At 54.5% G+C, this 23,307-nt stretch overlaps 1 protein-coding gene across 1 annotated transcript; it reads left to right on the top strand.

Moving 5' to 3' along the window:
• Positions 1-20: 20 nt before the first annotated feature.
• On the top strand, positions 21-21,427 carry Ighmbp2 (immunoglobulin mu DNA binding protein 2). The gene is made up of 15 exons (XM_006980491.4): positions 21-310; positions 932-1,101; positions 2,731-2,920; positions 3,093-3,190; positions 5,256-5,419; positions 6,677-6,877; positions 7,818-7,965; positions 9,919-10,093; positions 12,971-13,153; positions 13,412-13,530; positions 14,242-14,336; positions 15,163-15,286; positions 16,124-16,972; positions 19,589-19,758; positions 20,673-21,427. The coding sequence occupies exons 1-15, from the start codon at positions 225-227 to the stop codon at positions 20,874-20,876; spliced, it is 2,976 nt and encodes a 991-aa protein (XP_006980553.1). The 5' UTR covers positions 21-224; the 3' UTR covers positions 20,877-21,427.
• Positions 21,428-23,307: the final 1,880 nt, after the last annotated feature.

The raw sequence follows: 23,307 nt of genomic DNA, 5'->3' as shown, positions 1-23,307 counted from the left end.
ATCCGGGTGGGAAACACCTGGAAGAGGGGAACACGGGTCCTACTGGAATCACTGGCTTAGCAGAGAACACAGGAAATAGGTCCTTCAGGATTCACTGTCCCGACAGGGAGTACAAGTCCGTTGAGGACACTGGCCCGGTGGGGGACAGGGTCCGACGGGAACACAGGTCCCACAGGACCAACTGGCTGAGCAGGAAGCACCAATCGGGCTGCACCGCGGAGGAGATGGCCTCGTCCACCGTGGAGAGTTTCGTGGCCCAGCAGCTACAGCTGCTGGAGCTGGAGCGGGACGCCGAGGTGGAGGAGCGCAGGTAAGTGCGGCCGCGGATCTCCGGGCCTCTGCAGCGCTCGTTTCTAGTCTCCTGGGGCGGGTCTGGTGTTGGCGGCGGGCCGGGCCGGGCCAGTGGGCAGCACGCGGAGTCTGCAAAGCAAAGCGGTGTCAGGGCCGCACGCATGTCATCCCAGCATTCGGGGAGTCGAGGCAGGAGGATCGTGAGTTCAAGGTCTTTGGCTACATGGCCAATTGGAGGTCAGCCTGTGCTACAGGAGATCCTTTGCCACTCCCACCCCCACCCTACCCCCCAAAAAAAGAAGAGAAAGAGAGGGAGGGAGAGAGGGAATAATCTGCAAGTCAAGCTAGAACCTTGAACCACGGTTAAGGTGTTGGGGGTAAGAGGCAGAGAGGGAGTAAGTTATAAATAGGAGGCCCACAGGACTTGCTGAAAGATGGCGTAGAGGCATGGGAAGACTATTGGCAGACCTGGAGCAGGTTAGGCAGTACCAATCCTGGGAGCTGTGGGAGGGGAAGGATTGGACTGGAGCAGATTCCAATTTGGTGCCTATAATCAGATCTCTTTCCTCGATTACTTTTCCTGCAAGGGATTGAAATAGGAAGGGTGTGGACACAAACAGCTATCCTGGGTATCTTCCAGGTCCTGGCAGGAACACAGTTCTCTGAAAGAGCTCCAGAGCCGAGGGGTCTGTTTGCTGAAGCTTCAAGTATCCAGCCAGTGCACCGGGCTGTACGGACAGCGGTTGGTCACCTTTGAGCCTAGGAAATTCGGGCCTGTGGTGGTGCTTCCCAGCAACAGCTTCACTTCTGGTAGGTGTCTGATGTAGGCTTGTGTGAACACTGCTGGTGTTCAGATTAAGGCCTGTGCTCTCCCAGAGGCTGCAGGACAGACCCAGATGGAGTATGAAGCAATGAAAACTTCCTATTCAGAAATGGGACAATTATCATGGCTGGTCTTGTTGTTTTGAGTCAGGGTCTGAAGTTGACTGTGTAGTTGAGGATGACTTTGAGCCTTGAACTGATCTTGCCGTTACCTCCCAGTTGTTGGGATTACAGGCCTACACCATTGTGCCTGACTTTTTGTTGGTTTTGGAGCCAGGAATGTGACTCACTGTGTAGCCCTGGTCCATCTGGAACTTTCTGTGTAGACCAGGCTGTACTAGAAGTTGCAGTGGGCTTTCTGTGTCTGCCTACTGAGTTCTGGGGTTGCAAGTATGCACTGCCACATCTGACTGTGACTACACTGCGTTTTGGTTGCCCAGATTGCCACTTTCTCTTTGTAGCGTCTGGGATAGAACCCAAGGCCTCTGCATGCTGAGCAAGTGCCGAGCCATTGCACCACACCCTGGGGCTTTTTGACCACACACCGGGGATGCTAGGTTGCCTTCAGCCCTGAAGGCTGAGAGCCAGCGGGGCTGCCTGTGCTGTCCTCTTTTGTTTTGTCTTTTAATGTGCATTGGTGTTTTTACCTGCGTGTATGTCTGTGTGACAGTTGTGAGCTGCCCTGTGGGTGCTGGGAATCGAACCCAGATCCTCTGGAAGAGCAACCAGTGCTCTTAACTGCTGAGCCATCTGTCCAGTCCTGTGCTGTCCTGTTTTGAGTGGCAGTCTTTGACTTCATAGACTCCTGTTCTAAGAATTTTCAGTTCCCCTGCTGGGTTTGAAGAAGGTAAGATGAGGGGAAGGAGAAGACAATGAAGGAAGCTGCTGGTGGCTGGGAGACCAAGCAGAACTTGAGATCGTGACCTTGTTAAGGGAGCTGCATCCAGTCCGCCCCCTCGGGAGATGGGAGCAGGAGTGCCTGCCACTGTCAGGCGTGAGGGAGCAGGGCGGAGCATGTTCATTGTCCTCTCTGAAGCTGTGTGGAGTGACTGCCATGATGGGTGGTGGTGACGGGAATTGAGCCTCTGTGTGGAACACCAGCGAGCTGGAGTGGTGGGGTGTGGACACCGCTGTTGACCAAATTCAGGGGATGTGGCTATTGTCCATCTTCTGAGGGGCAGTCTCAAGTCTCAGTCACTCAGAAGTAGCAATCCTGAGATGAGGAGTCTGACACACAGCTCAGCTTCTGCCCCCGGAGCATCCTTGCCGCATTCTTGCCAGATCCCGTTTGTCTTTCTAAAGTCAGGGAGGAGACCAGTAAGATTCAAGGCACAGGTGAAACTCACATATGGGTGAGGTGGCTCCAGGGAGAAAGGTGCTTGAATTCAGTTCCCAGGATCCACATCGCAGAAGCGGGGTGGGGGAGGTGGGAGGGGATGGGGACAGGGGACACACACCAATGCCACGAGCTGTCTTCTGACCTGCACATAACGAACCATGACACACACATGTAAATAAATGCATGATGATATATATTGTTTGAAATCATATATATTTATTTGAAATATACAGGAAATGATCACATACCATAATACTTAGCTGGGTTTGTTTTTGCAGGTGATATTGTGGGTCTGTATGATGCTAACGAAAGCAGCCAGCTGGCTACTGGGGTCCTGACCCGCATCACTCAAAAGTCAGTCACGGTGGCCTTTGACGAGTCCCATGATTTCCAGTTGAACCTGGACCGAGAGAACACCTACAGACTGCTGAAGCTCGCCAATGACGTTACCTACAAGCGACTGAAAAAGTGAGCATTCCAGGCTGAAAATCGGAGGGGTGTTTTCCTTGGATGGGACTCATGGGCACCCTTATTTGTGTTGAGGGCGGGAGTGGCCTGTCTGCTGGGTGTGCTCTGAGGTGATGGTGTCCCGGAACTGCTGTCCCAAAGAGCGCCTCATTTTGGCTCTGGTTCCTCACAGAGCGCTGCTGACACTGAAGAAGTACCACTCTGGGCCAGCATCCTCACTCATAGATGTCCTTTTGGGTGACTCCACCCCAAGTCCCTCCACCGAAATACGTGAGGATTTTTTAATTTCTTTTTTAAGATTTATTTGTGTGTGTGTGTGTGTGTGTGTGTGTGTGTGTGTGTGTGTGTTTCTATCACGTATCTTCCTCAGTCCCTTTCCTTTCCCCCCTGTTTTTTCTCTGTTATTGTGTGTCCTGTGTGCATGTGGAGGTCAGGCAGCAGCCCTGTGAGTTGGTTCTCTCCTGCCTGCCTTACGTGGCCCTAGAGACTGAACTCAGATAGTCAGCTGTGGCAATGCCGTTATGCACTGAACCGTTACGCACTGACGCCAGCTTATGTTTGAGTTTTGAGGGAGGGTCTCTCACTGAACTTGGAGCTCACTGACTAGCTAGGCTGATTGGCCAGTGAGTCCCAGGGATCCACCTGTCTCCACTTCCCGGTGCTGGGACTGTAGATGTGCTTTACTGTTCCCGGGTTTTACATGGTGTTGGAGACCCGAACACAGGTTTCATGCTTGGGTGGCAAAGCACTTTGCCTACTGAGCAGTCTCCCCAGCTCCACACCACAGTTTTAAATGATACTCTTATCTTTTCTTTCTTTCTTTTTTAATAGGTCTCATGTAGCCCAGGCTGGTCTTAGTCTCAAACTTACTCTATATCCAATAATGACCTTGAACTCCTGACATGCTTCTATGTCCCGAGTGCCACAATACTCACCTCAGAAATATATTAGCTGCCTTTAAAGACTGTTATGTCCTGATTGTAGCTGTTATCTCATTAACAAGACTTAGATAAAATATAGAATGTGCCAGAAACTTGGGATTTGGTAGTGCGTGCTCTGTCTCCCATCCCGCTCTTTTGATAGTTACAGGCCTGTTGCCTCTCACAGGTCCAGGTCAGCGCCTTCTCGTAGGAGCCTGGTGCACTCGGGTGTCCCTGGTGGACACTGGGGCGGAGCTGAGCACAAGAGGCCGTTTGGGCTGGAGTGCCTCGGTGGGTCAGGTGCCTGCTGTGCAGTGTGAGAGCCCGAGTTCAGATCCCCAGAATCCGAATGGTCACGCATGTAGTTAGTTCTAGCACTCCTACTATGAGATGGGAGGTAGAAACAAAGCTCCTGGAAGTGTGTAGGCCAGCTGACCTGGCTGCACACTGGTCAACAACAGAAGGTGGAAGACGAGGACAACACCCGAGGTTGTCCTCTGACCTCTACAAGGATACTGTCACACAGGCACATGGACATACATGCATGCTCGCACACATACAGATGGTTTTTTAAAAGAACATCATTAGTTATTTGAGTCTTCCATTGTTCAAAATAAAGGCACAATCCTTGGTCTTTGTTATTTTACGGTCACTTAAGAGTGACAAAACGATGGAAATGAATATGCCCCAAGAAACAGTTCCTTCACGTCTGTTATTGTAGAGCATGAGTTGGCAAAGTTCTTTGGAAGCAGGTTGTCGACATCTAGACTTTAGGGCCATATAATCTCTTTTGTAACTCACCTGCTGTGGCACCCAGCGGCCATTGGTTGGATTATAACCAAATGGCATGGCACTTTCTCCTAAAATGAGGGACAGTCAACAGCAGGCTAGGTGTTGGTTCCTGTTCCTGGAGAAAGCTCGCTTTGGAAATGAGACCTTGGGACTGTGGCTCAACTAATAGCACGCTTGCCTAGCACAAATGAAGGCTGGATTCCATCTCCAGCACCACTACACCAGGTGTGGTGGTGTAGCCTGTAATCCCAGCACTCATGGGGTGGAGGCAGGAGATCAGAATGGCATCAGAATGGCAGGGTCATCTTCACCTACTTAGAGAGTTTGAGGCTAGCCAGGGCAATATGAGACCTTGTTATTTAAAAAAAAAAAAAAAAAAAAAAAGTACAAGCACACCTTTAATCCCAGAATTTGAGGGGTAGAAGCAGGTAGGTCTCTGAGTTGTGAGGCCAGCTTGGTCTACCTAGTGAATTCCAGACTATTCAAGGTTACATAGTGAGATCCCGTCTCAAAGAACAAGAAAACAGAGCAGACTGGTTCTGTGCTGTGTAGCTCAGCCTGGAGTCCAGCCTGCTCTGTGTACTGTTTCTTCCTGATTGCTGACAATGGCACTTCTCCCACAGCCCCACCCACTTTCTACAACACGACCCTGGACCCTTCCCAGAAAGAAGCTGTATCTTTTGCACTGGCCCAGAAAGAACTTGCCATCATCCACGGACCTCCTGGTACCGGGAAGACGACAACCGTGGTGGAAATAATCCTGCAAGCTGTGAATCGAGACTTAAAGGTGGGTAAAGAGCAGTCATAAGAGTGCTGGAGTTAGCGTGTGGGTTCTGCTCCTGTTTTGGATGAATTTCCTCACCTCAGCATGAAGTGTCTGATCTTAGATTATGATACTGGGAAAGTCCTTGGGGCACCAGCTCTCAGGTCCAGTTGGGAGCCCTCAGCTCACAGCTGGTTCTTCCTGACCTCCCAGGACAGGTTCCCCATGCTTTCTTTCTGTAGACTGGCAATAATTTTAAAAAGCCGGTGAAGACTTTCCACATCAATGCAATACAATCTTGTTTGTACTGGGCAAGCAAGACAGACAGACAAGGTACAGAAACCAGAAGTTACCAGTGAGGTATGTTTCACAGGCTGCCAACGCCTGAAGTTGGGACCCACGCCATTGGCCAGCTGCAAGTGTAGGGTCCCTTTCCAATAAAACATCTGTTGCTGGGGGAGGGCCTCTCACCTGGTAAAGGCTTGCCAAAGCTGTGACTGAACTCAGGGCTGTTTGTTGCTGGCCATTTTACCAAAACACTGGCAGACAGGAGCTGGTCAGAAGAAATGGGTTAATACTGGCCAAAACTGAGGAGAGAAAACTCCCTGGCTTCTCTGGTGTTCTCCACTTGAATCTTTTCCTTCCTGCTTCTCCTCTCTCTTCCCTCTCCACTCCCCTTCTCTCCCTCTTCTTCCCCTCCCCACCCTCCAGAGACTCTCTTCCCCTCGCCCCTCCTCCCCCTCCCTCTCCCCATCTCTCTGTCTCTCACTGTATTGCCCAGGCTGGCTTTGAACCCACATTGCCCTTCTTGCCTCACCCTCCTGAGCACTGGGGTCACAGATATGTGCCATTGCACTAGCAGCTTTGGAGTCAGCTGGCAGTGCTCAGTGCTTGGTATGCATAGGTTGTGGATATCTGGGTTCTGGTTATCCAGATGTGGCCTGGGTTGAGTGCCATGCACCCTCGACATCATGTATTTACTCTCTCATTTAGTACCCACTTCCTGTTCTTTAAGGGTTATTGTTTCATTTAATGTGTTGGTAAGTGGGTTGGTTGGTTTGTTTTTGTTGTTGTTTTTTGTTTTTCAGACAGGGTTTCTCTGTGTAGCCTTGGCTGTCCTGGAACTTACTCTGTAGACCAGGCTGGCCTCAAACTCAGAGAGATCCGCCTGCTCCTGTCTCCCGAGTACTGGGATAAAAGGCCTGGGCCACTCACTGCCTGGTTGTAAGTGGTTTTAACTAGGAAGGGAATTGCTAGAAGCCTCGCTGCCTGCTTTCCCAGGTTCTGTGCTGTGCCCCCTCCAACATCGCTGTGGACAACCTGGTGGAGCGTCTGGCCCTGTGTAAGAAGCGGATTCTGCGCCTGGGGCACCCTGCCCGCCTCCTGGAGTCTGCCCAGCAGCACTCACTGGATGCCGTGCTGGCTCGCAGTGACAACGCCCAGATTGTTGCTGACATCAGAAAGGACATCGACCAGGTCTTTGTAGGTGTCATGGAGCCGGTCATCCCTGGCATGAGCTTGTCTGAGCTTCAGTCTTTAGAGAGATGTTCTGTTTTGTCCAGGTTCCTCCTCCTAATCTGCTTCTGTTAGCTCAGTTAGTATTTTATAATCCAGGACTGTGGGTGTAGCTCAGGGTACGGTGCCTCCCTAGCTGGCACAAACCCTGGGTTCAACCCCTGTACCACATAGAATTGAGCATGGTTGCTCAGGCATGTCATTCAAGTTCTTGGGAGGTAGAGTCTGGAGAATCAGAAGTTCAAAGTCATCCTAGGTTGCATAGTGAGTTCAAGACCAGTCTGGGCTACCTGAGACAAACCGGACCACTCTTTAGTGTTGAACCTCGCTTGAGTTTGGACTGCTTACTGGGGGCGGGGTACTGCACTGAGCGTTTAGTGGGGATCCTGCTGCTTTGGGAGTGTAGAGCAGGTGAGAAACTGTCCTGAAGGAAGTGTTTCCTGGGCTTGGGGGAGGTGCAGGGCGGGGCAAGTGCCAGTGTGTGTGCACAGCCCTCGCCTTCATCTCCGGCACTGGGAGGAAAAGCAGCCAAAATAAACATTTCCTCGGTGCCTCCCCAGCACTGGCAAGGTGGGCTGGCTGATACAAGACCAAAAAGACGTAGAAAAGTAAATCCCTTCTGGAGTTGTTGGTCCGTGTCACCTCCCGTACCAAGGACGCCAGGCTTGTAGAGCAAGGTGGTGGTGGGCTCCGGGTGAAGCTGGTGGTTAACTGGATCTCTAGTTCAATCCACATCCACATTTTCCTTGGTTTCCTGGGCTGGGCCCTGTCCTCCCATCAGCAATCCCCCTGCCTCACCTTGGCACTCCTTGGTGGAACTTGCTGAGCCGCATCTCTGACTGCCTGAGAGCAGCGTAACAGAAAAGAAGTGCAGTCTTGTTGGGGTAATTACCGACTTTTCTCTTAGGGCAAGAACAAAAAGACCCAGGACAAGAGAGAGAAAAGTAATTTTCGAAGTGAAATTAAGTTACTAAGGAAGGAACTGAAGGAGAGAGAAGAAGCAGCCATAGTTCAGAGCCTCACTGCTGCAGACGTGGTCCTAGCGACCAACACAGGTGAGAGCCCAGCCCTCCCGCCACACGGCCTTGGCCACGGAGTCTGCAACAGCTGGTGCTCTCTCTTCCTGGGACTCACAGAGCCTCTGGGCTGGGATTTGCTGTGTGGGGAGTCTTGTAACTACAAAATCAATGTCTTTCACAGACATGGGCTATTCTGGGTATTGTGTGTGTGTGTGTGTGTGTGTGTGTGTGTGTGTGTGTGTGTATGTGTACATACGTACATGTGCACGTGTGCCATGCACAGGCCAGAGGAAGAGGTCAGATATCCCCCTCTGCTGCTTTCTGCACCGTGTCCGAGACAGGGTCTCTCACTGGACCTGGGCAGGCCGGTGGCCAGCAGGACCAGCAGAGCTCCTGCCCCCACCCGTGACAGAGTGGGCTCCAGGCTCTGTGGGGCCTCCCCCCCCTTGTTTACGTGGGCACTGCGGAGTTGGATCAGGTCCTTGCGCTTCTGCCGCAAGTGTTCTTACCCACTGAGCCATCTTCCCCGACCTCCCCCTACTTCCCTAGAGGAGGCAGCGTAGTCCGGTCTGGCCTGGAACTCACTGTGGAGCTCGGTCTGACCCCAGACTCTAAGTGATGCCCCTGCTTCAGTCTCTGGTTGCTGGGCTTGTAGGTGTGTGCCATCACACTGGCTCCTCTGATACGGCTTCTAGCTCCTCTTGTGGCAGCCCACAAGTTCCATGTTCTCGTTTTCACTCATTTCAAAGCTGATTTGCTACCTGTTGTTGGGGAGAGGGGATGCCATGAAGTCTTGGTTTCCGTTTTGACTCACTTAGTTAGCAGTGTTTTAGTTTAGTTTTATTTAGTTGGGGACTCCTGTGCTACCTTCCTGACTGGCTTTCAGTTTGCCTCTGTGCCTATCATGTCCAGTTCCATGTGATGCCTTGACTTGGGTGGTCCATTGAGACACTTGCTTCGTGGTCCACAGCGTGCTCAGTTATCCAGAATGTCCTGTGTGTACTCCTTGGGAAAGGGAGCTATGGTGTTAGTGGGATCATAGCAGGGTGCTGATAGCCTGTTCTGTTTGCTCAGTCACAGAGAGACAGTGGGACAGGTTCAGGCTGGAAAGTGTGCACCTGTGTGCTTCTCCAGACACTCAGCTCTTGCTTCGACTCCTTGGACGCACTTTCAGAGACATGAATGATAGGTCCTGCCTTCTTGATTAATTGCCCAGTTCACCATCATGAAAGGGTTTCATTTATTTGTTTTGGGATTTTTTTTTAAGTTTTATTTTAATTGTGTGTGTGTGTGTGTGTGTGTGTGTGTGTGTGTGTGTGCGCGCGCGCGCGCGCATGTATGCACATGAATGCAGGTGCCTGTGGAGGCCAGAGACATCAGATCCCCTGGAGCTGGAGTTACATTTGTGAACCACCTCACATGGGTGCTAGGAACTGAACTCAGTCCTCTGCAAGAGCAGTACATTCTCATAACTACTGAGCCATCCCTCCAGCTGCCAACTTTTTGGTGCTTTTTGAATCTGGGTCTCATGTGGCTCCAGGCTACCTCAAACTTGATTTGTATCTGAAGATGACCCTGATTCCTTATCCTCCTGCCTCTCCTTCCCAAGTGCTGGGGCCACAGGTGTGCACCACCAATCTCATATGGCTGTGTTCGTCCACTTAGTGTCTGCTAGTGTTGGTTTTTTTCTTCTTTCTTTTAAATTTTAGTTAAAATCCTAAATAAGATATTTTATATTTACTTATTTTGTATATATATATGTGTGTATTGTGTGGGTGGATAATACACGGAGGTCGGAAGACGGTTTGCAGAAGTCAGTTCTCTCCTTCCAGCATGTGAGTCCCAGGGATTGAACTCGGGTCATTAGGCTTGGCACCAGGCTTCTTTATCCACTGAGCCTTCTCCATGGCCTTGTACACAGTAGTTTTAGTATTAGACTAGGTCATGAAGCAGAAATGAATGAGCCAGCTTGGTTCCCTTGCCTTCCAGGTGCGTCTTCCGATGGCCCTCTGAAGCTGCTGCCTGAGGACCACTTTGATGTGGTGGTGGTGGACGAGTGTGCCCAGGCCCTGGAAGCCAGCTGCTGGATCCCCCTACTGAAGGCCCCAAAGTGCATCCTAGCCGGAGACCACAAGCAGCTGCCACCTACCACTGTCTCCCACAAGTAAGACACTTGCCTGCCTGCTCTGCTGACCCTCCCCTTAGCTCCTTACTGTCCCACAGGGCCATCCTGCATGCCCGAGCTCACTATGAGGTCTGGGTATTCCTCTCTCATATGGCTCTCAACTGCCTCTCCTCCCTGTGCCGAACTTAGGTGTCTACACAGCTGACCAGTTGGGCTGTGTGCTGTGTGAGGATGGGGGCTGTGTCATCCTCGTCCTGGCTTCAGGTCCTAGCATGCAGCTGGCTTGTTCCTGTGTTCACTGGAGGCTTGTTGCTCTGAGAGCCTGTGAAGGATGGGCAGGCTTGATGGTGGAGCTAGGAAAACCCCTTCAGGCAGGGCATGCTGGCCTGTGGCAGTTAGCTCCCAGCCTGCTCTGGGCTCTGCAGTGTGGATGTTAGGCCTTCAGCAGGACTGGTGGGGTGGCCCAGCTCAGCCTCTCCTGGGTGGAGCCAGTGCTTCTTCTGGGCAGCTCTTCACACTCTTCCCTGTCATCCCTCTCACTGCTCTGGCCACGCTGGCCTCCTCGGACCTCAGTGTGCCCCCTGCCTCACTGTCCCTGTCTGGACCACTGCCTCCCTGGGTATTGGGTAGCCTTGCTCTTCATTTAGATGGACCCTGTGTGGTTTCCTGTGTCCGCTCTTCTCAGCTGCTCCTGTCAGTCTCTTTTAGGGTTCACTTGGTTTCTCTGAGCTCGAATCACTCACTCCCTGGCAGTGTCATGTGATTATCTCTCTTGTCTGCCTGTCACCCCATCTAGAAAGCTCACTGTGGGCCTGTGTGCAGGATCTGACATATGAGTAGTCATTAGCAGATGGGCCTAGTTCCGGAAAGACAGTCTCCAGAAGCCAGCGCCCTCAGCCTGCTTGTGGCCTCCCTGAAGCTGGGGAGGCTTTGCCCTGGTTCCTGCCGCACTTGAAGTTGCCTCTTCCCATGTGCTCAGAGGTCCTGGTGCAGCCTGAACTCTGGTGGTGAAAGAATTGCTAGGAAAGGTGCTGTGTGGACCCTCCCAGGACGGGGTGACCGTAGAGGTGGGGTGCTCAGGCAGGGGTGTGTTGAAGAAAAGCACCTACAGCAGCCCCTCAGAACCAGGCTTGGGGGGGATCTTTGAGGGGGTAGACTGGAGGATTCTGAGGAGCATGGAAGTCCTGATCGGAAGGGCAGGGGTCTGAGCAGGAGTGAGAAGGCTCATGGTATGTGCCTGGTGGCTTCTCAGAGTATGACAGCAGATGGCTCTGTCCTCTAAGGAGCTGAGGGTGGAATCTGGGCTGTCCCTGGGAAAAGATGGACCATGTTTGTCCCTTGGAAAAGTTGGGTGATATCAGTGGCTGTGCTGTGCTCTTCTGGGTTTATGGGGGTGTGACAGGCATCCTGCCTTTGGCCTATAGGCAGACTTTTCTGTCCCACCAGCCAGCTCCCAAATAACCACACAGAGACTTCTTATTAATTATAAGTGCTTGGCTGATAGCTTAGGCTTGTTACTAACTAGCTCTTATAACTAAAATTAACCTGTTTTTTATTGATCTATGTGCTACCCTAAGGCTTGTTTACCTCATCTGCATACTTCCCATCCTGTTCACTCTGTGTCTCATTCAGCACCTCCCTTCTTCCTAGAATTCTCTGTCTGGCCCTCCTGCTTCTACCTCTTCCTACCTAGCTATTGGCCATTTAACTCTTTATTAAGCCAATGAGAGCAACGAATCTTTACAGTGTACAAAAAGATTATTCCACAACATTGGCTTTAGTTACTTCGGTGACGATGATTCTTAAGAATCAATTAAGGGAGTCTGGGGATGTAGCTCAGTGGTAGAGCACTTGCTTAGCATGTGCAAAGAATCAATTGAATCTGAGGCTGGAGAGATGGCTCAGGGGTTAAGAGCACTGGCTGCTCTTCCAAAGGATCCAGAATTGGTTCCTAGCACCTACATGGAGGCTCATAACTGTCAGATTCCACTTCCAAAGGATCCGATGCTCTCTTCTGGCCTCTGCAGGCACATGTCGGATACAAAGACAACATAAAGTGCTGGCAAAACACTTGCACACGTACAATTTTAAAAATAAATATTTAGTAAGAATCAGCTGATTGTCAACTTGAAGGACTTTGTAATTCCTAGGGGCATGCTGAGACAGAATGGGGGAGCTTTCTCATGGTCTTGGACATTTCAACATGGAGAGAGAGGCACTGTGCCAGAGTCTCTGTGGATGGGCAGCCTCAGACTGTACCTAAGCTCTCAGGTCTCACTCTCCTTTGGATGAGGTAGAAATGGTTCAGCAGTAGAGAATGAGTGTGTTTATCCCCGGACAGTGTGGGCCTGGGGAGTACTCAGCCACAGCGGCTGGCTGTAGTGGTGACTGCTACCCACTGGAACACACTTGAGTTTGTTTTGAGACATGTAGCCCAGGCTGGCCTTGGACTCACTGTGTAGCTGAAGGTGGCCTTGAATTCATGACCTCCCGAGTGCTGGATCCAGGCACACTTTACAGTGTTGGGGCCTCAGTTCTGAAAGGGGCTGCCTGGTCTCAAGGCTTTAGGGAGGACCTGTGTCTGCCTTACCTGCCTTTCAAGGCCACTGCAGGTGGTGGCTCAGGGTTCTTCTCCCATCTTCTCAGCAGCATGGTACCCTTGAATCTTTGGGCCCTGTCTTCCTCTTGTGTCTTTGCTGTCTGCCAAGAGCCTGTTGCTCTGAAGGGGATGGATGTGTTCTTAGGCTGTGGTGGTTATGTTGACTGCTGCAGCCCAGCCCAGTCTCCCCTTCCACCGTGCGGAAAGCTGGGGAAGTACTGGGTCCTGAGACTGAGGGCTGCAGATTTCCCTGCCTTCCCACGGTGTCACATCTGGACTCAGCACTCTTTTTTTTTTCTTTTCCTACTCGAGCACAGGGCAGCACTGGCTGGGCTGTCCCGCAGCCTGATGGAGCGTCTGGCGGAGAAGCATGGCGCTGGTGTGGTAAGGATGCTGACGGTACAGTACCGGATGCACCAGGCCATCACGCGCTGGGCCTCGGAGGCCATGTACCATGGGCAGCTTACCGCCCATCCCTCTGTGGCGGGACACCTCCTGAAGTGAGTGACCTGGCCTCTTGCTTCCCCTGATCTTTCTTCTGCCTCACCTGGCTCCAGCCCCAGCTGGCCTTCTGTGGGAGGGAAGTGTGTCCTGTTAGGAGTTTGGGGTGGCAGAAGCTGCTGACCCTCACCTTCTGGATATTGCCTGGGCCTTCCTGGGAGCTGGACCCATTGGGCAGCCCTTCTGTCTCTTTGGTGGGAAGGGCCAGTGCTGTTGTGAAGGGGGTCAGTCCTACCTTCTGCTCACCCCTGTGCCAGGGATCTCCCAGGTGTGGCTGACACAGAGGAGACACGTGTCCCCCTGCTGCTCATAGACACGGCCGGCTGTGGGCTGCTGGAGCTGAATGAGGAGGACAGCCAGTCCAAGGGAAACCCGGGTGAGTCGGCAGCCAGGATCCTCTGTCCTTCTTGGGCTGCCTTCTATAACAAGTCACTCCAGGGCTGGAAATGTGCCCTAGCAGTTAAGAGCATCGCTCCTCTTCCAGAGGACCCAAGGTCAGTTCCCAGCACCCTTATAGGACAGATCACAATTGCCTGTAACTCCAGCTCAAGATATTTAATGACCTCTTCTGGCCTGTGCGGGTACCCAGGCATGTGTGGCTGTGCTTACACACACACACATCTATACGTAATTAGAAATATGTATTTAAAAATGAAGTAAAACAGGTCACTCCAGGCCTGATTTAGCGAGGACTGGGTGGCAGAGATGAGGACAAGCTCCCGGTGAACTATGGGCCTGGCTCTGGCTGGACTCCAGGGGCCAGGGCAGCATCTGTGTGCTCTTCCTGGGGCACAGCTGATGCCTGGGCTCCCAGGGCTGGTAGCCTTTCCCATACTCTGAACACCAACCTGGCTGCTTGGTTCATCTTGGGTTAAGAATCTCTCTAAGCCTGCAGTACCCAGGTCCTGTGAAGCTCATCTGCCAGCCTGCTGACCCTCTCTTTGGTCATCTGGCCACTCCCAGGATGCCCCCTGCCCTTGGCCCAGCATAAGGTCTGCTCACAACAGGCAGAAAGTGTTTCCCACAGCGCAGTAACAGAGGCTGCATAGCAAGGCCCTCACTGAACACTGCCCTCTCTCCTCCCCAGGCGAAGTCCGCCTTGTCACTTTGCACATCCAGGCGCTGGTGGATGCCGGGGTCCACGCAGGTGACATTGCTGTCATCGCTCCCTACAACCTCCAGGTGTGAGGGACCTCCTTCTGTGTCTTTGTGTCATTGGACTCAGCTAGAGGCTGAAAGGACAGGCTAGTGTGTTGGCTCCTGTGACTACAGAGTCCAGGGCTAGAGTGGACCTCACTGGACAGCAGCACCAGAGTGTATGTGTTTCTGCACCTGCCATTGCCGCGAGCCTGACCTCAGCCTGGTCCCCGCTCCCTTGAGCACTGGCCAGCATTCCCAGGTGGACAGAGTCCATGCTGGCGGATCAGCCTGGCCCAGGTTGTGTCCCCTGCCCCCCACATCGGCTTTGGTGGGAGAAGCTTGCTGCCTGCTTAGTGCAAGGTCCTCACAAACAAGTGTCACCCCCTTCTGGTTCCCGGCGTCACACAGGAGGCCACCGGAGACAAGGAGACAAGGTGCTACCACCCTCCCAGCACATAGCTTAGTGGAGATCTCTCCCCGGTGTGTGAGGTCCCAGTCAGTCCCCACTGCTCTGTTGACATGTCCTCCCGGGATGCCCCCGCCTCCCCAGCTCTGCTGACCCTCGGGCCAGTGCCATGCTCCTTGAGCTTGCGCTTTACATGAGCTCAGAGGGCAGAGGCTGACCACTGGCACTGCCCATGCAGGAGAGTTCCACGTGCCTTCGGGATCAGTGCTGTCACTCCCAGGCTAAGAAGAGAGAAAGGCTACAAGCCTCAGGGACACACAGTGTCATGGCAGTTTGCTGCTGTTGTCGTCACTGAAGGGGGCCCACGGTGGCCATTCCTGCAGGGCAGGCTTCCGGGCACGAGGGGTCTTGAAGTCCCCTGACTTGGTGCTAAGATCTCGGCCCCGAAACTTTCTGTTTCAGGTGGACCTGCTCAGACAGAGCCTCTCCCACAAGCACCCCGAGCTCGAGATTAAGTCTGTTGATGGCTTCCAAGGCCGAGAGAAGGAGGCCGTGATCCTGACCTTTGTCAGGTCCAACAGGAAAGGTACGTAGTGCAGCCCCCATTGGAGCCTTGTGCACAGCCTGGGAGTGAGGGCGCTGACCCTGAAGGCACGTGGAACTCTCCTGCATGGGTAGCAGCACAGTGGTCAGCCTCTGCCCTCTGGGCTCATGTAAAGCACAGGAACAAGGAGCATGGTACTGACCCCTGAGGGTCAGCAGAGCTGGGGAGGCAGGGAGCATCCCAGGAGGACACGTGAACAGAGCTTCCCCCTAGTGTCGGGAGGGAGAGCATGGTGTTCTCAGCAAAGGGAATAGACTCAGTCTGGTCAAGGAGCAGGTGACTGGGGAGGCAGGCTGGGCCCCAAGTGACTTGGTCACCCCGTCCAGGGGAGGAACTACCCCTTCATGCCCTAGAGCCCTGTCTTTTAGCCTGGAGGAATGATATGATTTCTGTGTGGCCACAGCTTGCCATGCAGTGAGAAAACTGCATCCAGGCCCTAGCAGAGTAGCCTTGGGAGCAGGCTGGGGATGGACGAGGAGGGGATGGCTTTGGCACAGAGCTCTGCCCTGTGTCCGCAGCAGCTGTTCCTGGCATCCCGAGTCCAGGCGTGCGGAGGAGGCTGTACTTGCCCGGCAATGGTGCCGTCTCAGCGCTCCCACACTGACTGGGGAACTGCACTGGTCAGCAGCGGGGCGAGCATCAGAGCAGATGCTGTCCACCGTGCCGATGGCAGGTCGGGTAGTGTGCACAGGGAACGCAAGGGGGCAGCTGTAGACTGCTGTAACTCTGATGATGTGACCGGCAGTGACTGTCCCCGACAAGCATCCTGTCCCCTGACTTGGATCTCCGTCTCTCTAACCTTATCTGGCCTGTTCTCAGGTGAAGTTGGTTTTCTGGCCGAGGACAGGCGGATCAACGTCGCTGTCACCCGTGCCCGACGCCACGTAGCGGTCGTCTGTGATTCCCGCACTGTCAACAGCCACGCCTTTTTGAAGACCCTGGTGGATTACTTCACAGAGCATGGGGAGGTTCGCACAGCTTTTGAGTACCTGGATGACATTGTCCCCGAGAACTACACCCATGAGGGCTCCCAGGGACACAGCCAGGGCCCCAAGACCAGGGGCCCTGCCACCTCCACCAGGAAGCCTTCCGGTGAGCAGGAGAGTGGCCAGGAGGCCAGAGCAGCTGCTGGACAGGGCCGCAGGAAGCCGAGCGGGAGGCTCCCAGGCTCTCAGGGCCACCCCCAGCCCAGCTCCGGTGCAAGCGACTCCGACAGAACTGGAGGCACAGACCGCACAGAGCACTTGAGGGCCGTGATCGAGAAGTTTGTGGCCAGCAAGGAGTCACAGTTGGAGTTTCCCACGTCCCTGAGCTCCCACGACAGGCTGCGAGTCCACCAGATAGCTGAGGAGTTTGGGCTGAGGCATGACAGCACCGGGGAGGGGAAGGCCCGGCACATCACCGTCAGCAGGAAGAGCCCTGCAGGGCCGGGCGGTGTAGCCCCACGGCCTCCCTCACCCCCCAGCCCTGCACAGGCCGAGCCCCAGCCACTGGCAGAAGAGCCCCGGGGGCAGTCCCAGGGCCCCACCCAGCTGGATCTGAAGGCGCTGCACCTGGAGAGGCTGCAGAGACAGCCGCGCAGCCAAGCCCAGGCAGCCAAGGCTCAGCCAGGGCTGGGTTTGCGACCTCAGAAGGCTCCACAGAAGAAAAAGAAAAAAGAAATGAAAGGTGAGCCACATCTCTCGAGCACACGGTGCCACTTGGTTCCTGTCTCCCGCCACCACCTGCCGCCACCTGCCACTCAGGAGCCAGTTAGACTCCCTTGGCCACGTGGATGACTCTTGTCTCGCTGGCCTGGCCTCCCCTAGGGTAGTGACAGGCAGGTCACCTGCTCATCCCTAGAGCCCTGAGGGGCACGAAAGGGAAGCCCTGGCATGCTCAGTGCTGCTGTCCCTCTGGGGAAAGAAGGCGGTTAGGGCCCTCTGGGGCAGGCGTGTTCTGAGTGGCATTGTAGGGGCAGGTACTCAGAGCTGCAGGCTTGCTGAGACCACCGTTCTTAGGCACCGCGCCAGGGCCCAGTAGACTGTGTGCTCTGCATTCAGCCTGCACTGTGCCTGCCATCCCCTGGGTGACTCCACCCCTGAGTTGGCACACATGCTCCAGCACAGCGAGGGTGGACCCACTGGGGAATGGTACAGGTGTTCTGGACACTTCAGCGGGCCCTTGCCAGCGGGACCACCGTCAGCTCCCTTTGGGGCACTGTTCCCAGAGCCAGACCTCACGGGTGCAGCTCTCAGCTTCAGAACCAGCTCCCAGGGGGGTGGCACTGCTCCGTGCATGCCACAGCACTCGTGGGGTGGCTCCTGTAGCCAGGCTATGTGCTGGTGACCAAGATGACCCCTGCCTCAGATGGAAAAGCACTGTGTCTATGCCATGGCAAGTCTGGACCTACCCACGTCTGCTGTTCCTGCCACAAGGCCTAGGTGGCCTCGGAGCCCCATCTACTCCTGGGGTTCTGAGTTTGCCTCAGGCTACCATCTTTCAGAGTCCCCAGGGCCTGCAAAGGTTCAGGCCCTGTGCCAGTACCCTGCCCAGCAGCCGAGGTACCACATAGGTGGCCACTCTTTGGTGCTCTTCGGGGCCCTGGTCATGGAGTGATAACTGGCAGGAAGGATGAGCTGAAGGCAGGAGGGTTGGGTAGCAGCACCCTCCATCTGGTCTGACTCCTCTGCTTGGTCCTTCTTTCCCATCCACCTCCTGAGCATGCTCACCGAGGGTACTGCCAGAACGGGGTGCACCCTCCCCGAGGCCCTCTCTAAGCCACTTTGTTCTACTTGGGATGTGGCAGGGGCCAGTGACTGGGTGGCTTCAGTTTCCCCTTTATACAGCCTTGGGAGAGAGAGAGACGGGGGTGGGGTGGGGCCAGGGCCAGGGGCAGAGCAGGGCCCTCCTCGGCCAGTGCTCTCTGTCCCTTGTGTTTGCACACGTGTGTGCTTTGTGGGGCTGCACTGTGTTGCTGCATCTCTGTACTCCCAAGATTTCTCTGTGACACAAATGGGGTTTCTTCTCTTTTTTCTAGACAGGGTTTCTCTGTGTTTCTCTGGCTGTCCAGGAACTCACTTTGTAGACCAGGCTGGCCTTGAGCTCACAGAGATCCGCCTGCCTCTGCTTCTCAAATGCTGGCATTAAAGGCGTGCACCACCACCACCCAGCAGAAACAGGGTTTCTTAAACATTGGCACTCCCACCCTCCATCACCCAAGACTCTGTAATGACATTGACATTTATCTATTGTGTACATTGGGTGCATGTGCCGTAGCACAGCTGGGGGTCCAGGGGTGACTTGCAGGGTCAGTGTTCTTCATTCCACAGAGGGAACTCAAGTCGCCAGGGTTGGAGGCCAGTGTTCTTAACCAGTGAGCCTTCCCACTGCCTTCTCCTGAGAGATTTCCCTGGCCCTCAGCACGTAGATACAGAATGTGCAAATCAAATATTTACTTTAGTAAGTCATAAAATTGTGTTTTAGAAGTTCTTTGGAATACATGAAATTTTACCATTTATTAAAGGTGAGAACAGATTTGCATCCAGTCATCTGGACACTTGTCTAACACAACACAGCCCCAAGATGTACCACTTGATAAATTCTGAGGAGCGCTGGGCAGGAAGTGCCCCGTTGTGTCTGGTGTCTGGCGTTAGAACAAGAGGCCTTTGTGAGAATGGAGTCACATACATGCAGTGAAGCACCCAGCTCCTCCAGTGGCTGGACTCGCAGCAGAGGGTGGCCACTCTGGTGTGACGGTGGGGCAGTGCTGAGCATGCGTGTTGTGTGTTGAGATCCAAGGCTTCTGCAGAGGCACCGTGCCGCACACCTTTGATTCTGAAGAGATGTGTACTTTCTGGAGCCTTTCACAGTTGCTGAGTTTTTCACGACTCCAGCCTGACCCCAGAACACCCACAGTTTAAGTAAGACACTTCACTGTCAAGCAATTCCTGCCCCTGCCTGAGGGTCTGGGAGGCTTCAGCTGGGGCCCGAGTTGGGCAGCCTCCGTCCCTGGTGGTACTCAAGTCTGCCTGGGTTCTGTTTTCAGTCGTATCACAGGGAGCCTGCACCCCACCTCCCAAGGCTTTTCTAGGTGAAAGGGTGTGCATTTAGAGGCACTCTACACCCTGTCCTCCTCCCTCGGGGCTGGGCAGTGGGGTGGGTAGGCTGTCAGCTTGGCGAGGACCCTGGCGTCCTGGGCGGATGGCAAATCCCACCAAGGACTCTGGGGATGAGGTGTCCACTGTCTGCAGTGTCTGGTCTCCGTCCTCTCCTTGGCCTGAGCTCTGCCTTCTTCCTCCCCAGGTCTACATGCGGCTCTGCCCTGCGAGGACGACTTTGATGCCCTGGTGTCCGCTGTGGTTAAGGCTGACAACACCTGTAGCTTTGCCAAGTGTTCGGCCAGCACCACCACCCTGGGCCAGCTCTGCATGCACTGTAACCGCTGCTACTGCCTCAGCCATCACCTGCCCGAGGTGACGGCCCTCCCAGGCGGGGGGTGGGGGGTGGGGGCATCACTTGGTTGGCTGCGGGTGGTGTTGGGGGACTGGTGTAGCCAGACCAGCCTAGCGTTTTCTGTAAAAGCCAAAGCAGATGCTGATCATGATCTGATGTGAACACTTGGGGCACAAGGAAGCAAAGTGCACCTTTGCCGAGGGGCAGCCACAGAAGTGGGAACTCTGGGTAGAGGAGCTCTGTCCATCCTACACTCTGTAGATTGGCTGACCTAGCTCCAGGCAGAGGCTGGGGAGGGGCTCTGGCCTGCAGACTGAGTGGACCTCCAGAATCCTCGGGGTCAGGTACAGGACCTCTGAGGACTTGGGGCAGAGCAAGCTTTGACTACTCTGGGATCTGAGAAGGACACTGGCATGGAGTAGGGGATGTAAACTACTGAGTGCTCCCAGGAGGAAATCCAGGAACCAGGACAGTTGGGGGTTAGTGGGCTGAGGCCCACAGGGTGGAAGTTAGGCTGGCCGGGGAGTACAGAGTGATGGCAGGCTGCCCTTCTAGCGTGCAGAGCGTGCCCTTCTAGCATAGACAGCTGGGTTGGGTGGAATGGCCCGGGCTGTCAGAGTCAGGTGTGGGCAGCACAAAGTGTGACCAGGGCCATGGTATCACCAGACTGGCAGCAGCTTGGGGAGTCGGGGCTGGTGAGCAGAAGCAGCTGCAGGGACCATGTTGACTACCCTGTGGGCAGACAAGAGGTACTGTCCCCTGTCCCCAGTCTCCAGGACTCCAGCCTCAGGATTCAGGCCCCTTGCTGGGTAGCTGTGAAGGATGGACTTGGGGAGGGTGGAAGGGCAGGTCCACGGTCTCGCACCTTTGATGCCGATCTGCAGGCTGCAGTTTGCCGTGGCCACAACTCACCCTGGCTCTTGTGACTTTTCAGATCCACGGCTGCGGTGAAAAGGCTCGCGCCCACGCCCGGCAGAGGATCAGTCGGGAAGGAGTGCTCTATGCAGGCAGTGGGACCAGGGATAGGGCCCTGGACCCGGCCAAGAGGGCCCAGCTGCAGAGGAGGCTGGACAAGAAGCTGGGCGAGCTCAGCAGCCAGAGGACAAGCAAGAAGAAGGAGAAGGAGAGGGCTACATGAGGCCACATCCTCATGCAGGGCTGTGTGGGGCAGAGGGCCAGACCCTGGGACCAGCTTCCTCAGGGTCAGCAGGTGGAGCCACTTCTCTGCTTGACCTGGCATGTCCCTGCTTCTCCCATGACAAGGATGTCGTTTGTAAGGAGATCTGCCTGGTCTTAGACTCCATCAGAGTAACTCTGCCCTGACTGGCCAGGCCCCTCTGATGCTGCTCAGATGCATGTCCTGAGAAGTGAGTACCTTGCAAAGCAGGCCATGGCCACCTTCATCCTGTCTTCTTCAGTGACACAGTGGGGCACAGATTGTGTACTCTAGGGACGAGAGGTTCCTAGAGGCTCCTAGCCTGGGATGGCCTGCCCTCTGCTGCTTGGTGACTATGGGATGGAGCTGTCCCAGGGCACCTCACTGCTTACCTCACAAAGACTGCATCCTCTGCTGCATCCTGTACAGTTGCTCATGGGAACTTCAACAGATATATTTTAGCCTCAGACTCTTGTTTCAAAAGATTATAAATTATTTGCAAATTAAAGTGCACATTAGTGGCTCTTTGCTTATGTCGGAGGTGAGCGTCCTTTACCTCTGGCTCAGATGTCACCCTGCACATGAGGTGAATGGGCAGTGATGGCACCTGCCCCAGGGCATCCAAGAGTGATGGGATGGGTGATGTGCAGTCTGGCAGCATGGACAAGGCAAGGCCATTGCTGGGGAGGTTTCATGATACGTGGGGAGGAAAGGACCCCCTCTCAGCTGACTTTCCTAGCAAGGAGGATGGGGTTTCAGATTGGGAAGTTTGGCACCATGTAACTGGACAGTCAACCCAGGCAGCAGGGAGATGCTGGGGATCCCAACATAGACTGGGTGGGATGCTTCCTGGTGGAGCCAGGCTCGGAATCCTCCCTCCCATGAGGGTCTTCATGCCTGCTGTCTGCCCACTCCCCTAAGGGTCATTTTTGTCCAAGCAAAGGGCAGCATGGTTTTCCTGGCCTGGTGCCTGAGGTTCCCCTCCTGGGAGCCTGCTCATGCTGCAGTCACACGACTGTCCCTCAGGTGGCTGCAGGCCTTGACCTCTCTGCTGTTGCCAGGGCAGGAGGACCACCCTCGCCCTCTGCTGTGTGGCTGTGTCCTGCAGGTTGGACATGACCATGGCCACCTGAACCAGAACAGCTATAATATGTGCACAAGACCTCAGGAGACAGGGTTCCCTAACAGCCCCCTGCCTAAGGTCTCCCAAGACCCCTCCCCTCTTGAGGTTGTTTAAGAGGCAAACAGTTGGCTGGCGGGGGAACTCTTAGGTAATGCAACTGCCCATATGTCCCCCAAGGGGACTTCCAGATGCTACAGCTGCTGTTGAGTCACCCATGCCCAGGGGACTTCCAGGCAGTACAGAGTCACCCATGCTCCTAAAGCCAGTACTCACCCATTCACCCAATTAGACTCGGACAGAATCCTTCCTTTGGTCTGCAGTGATCTGTCTCGCTGGGGTGAGATCGTCCCAGAAGAAGTCATATGACACCACCCCCCTCCTGAGCTCATGGTTGCCTTCCTTGCTTGTGTCCATGCATGGTGTCTGTTGGGAAGGGGACATGGCTGAGGCTGCATTACACTCCAGTGCGGAGCTCAGTCAGTGTTGGAACTGCAGCTGGACTGCCACCGGTGCAGCGCTGGGCATTACATGCATCCCAAGAACGGCGAGCTGTGCTCTTCCCAAGATGCAGTGGGAATGCCGTGCCATGTGGAAGTGTTACTCCAGGGTTGCAGAGCTCAGGGTAGAAGCTGCCCGGCCCCCCTGACCTGTGGGTATGAGCCCTGATGGAGCCCCAGGATTGAGCTCAGGGATAGACCAGACTCCAACAGGACCAGCCAGTTCTGCTCCAGTGCTGACATGTCCACTGGAGGCCAGACGCCAGCTCTCGTGTTGGAGGCCAGCGGCCACCCTGCCTGCCTTCTAGAAGGCTGTCTGTAGAAGGGAAGGGATCCGAAGAGAAACAGCCCTCCCAGTGAGGCTGGGGGTTGACCTGGTGACAGGGTTGGAGCCCCTGGATCTAGCCACACCCAACCTCCATCCTTCCCTGCATTCTAAACTAGTAAGTCCCTTTTTGGCTGAACAGAGTCCACCTTGGGTTTCTGTGCCTTGCTGCCAAAGGCACTTTGCTGGTCCAGTTGTGCCTGTAGCTGTACATCTTCAAAAAAATACCTGTGTGTGTGTGTGTGTGTGTGTGTGTGTGTGTGTGTGTGTGTGTGTGTGTGATGGAGAAGGGGCACATGTGTGGGAGTAACAACTGCAAGAGTCAGTTCCCCGCTTCCACAGTGCGGTTCCCAGGAGTCACTCGGGCCATCGGCCTTGGCGGCAGGCATCTTCCCCTCCACGACTGGCTTTTTCATGGGTCTGGAGATCCAAACTCCGGTTCTGGTGCTTGAGCAGCAGTTAACCCGC

The sequence above is a fragment of the Peromyscus maniculatus genome, chromosome 1 (genome assembly GCF_049852395.1).
Source record: "Peromyscus maniculatus bairdii isolate BWxNUB_F1_BW_parent chromosome 1, HU_Pman_BW_mat_3.1, whole genome shotgun sequence".
Classification (NCBI taxonomy): Eukaryota; Metazoa; Chordata; class Mammalia; order Rodentia; family Cricetidae; genus Peromyscus; species Peromyscus maniculatus.
The sequence above is the reverse complement of the archived record's forward strand: the minus strand, read 5'-3'. Positions and strand labels throughout refer to the sequence as shown.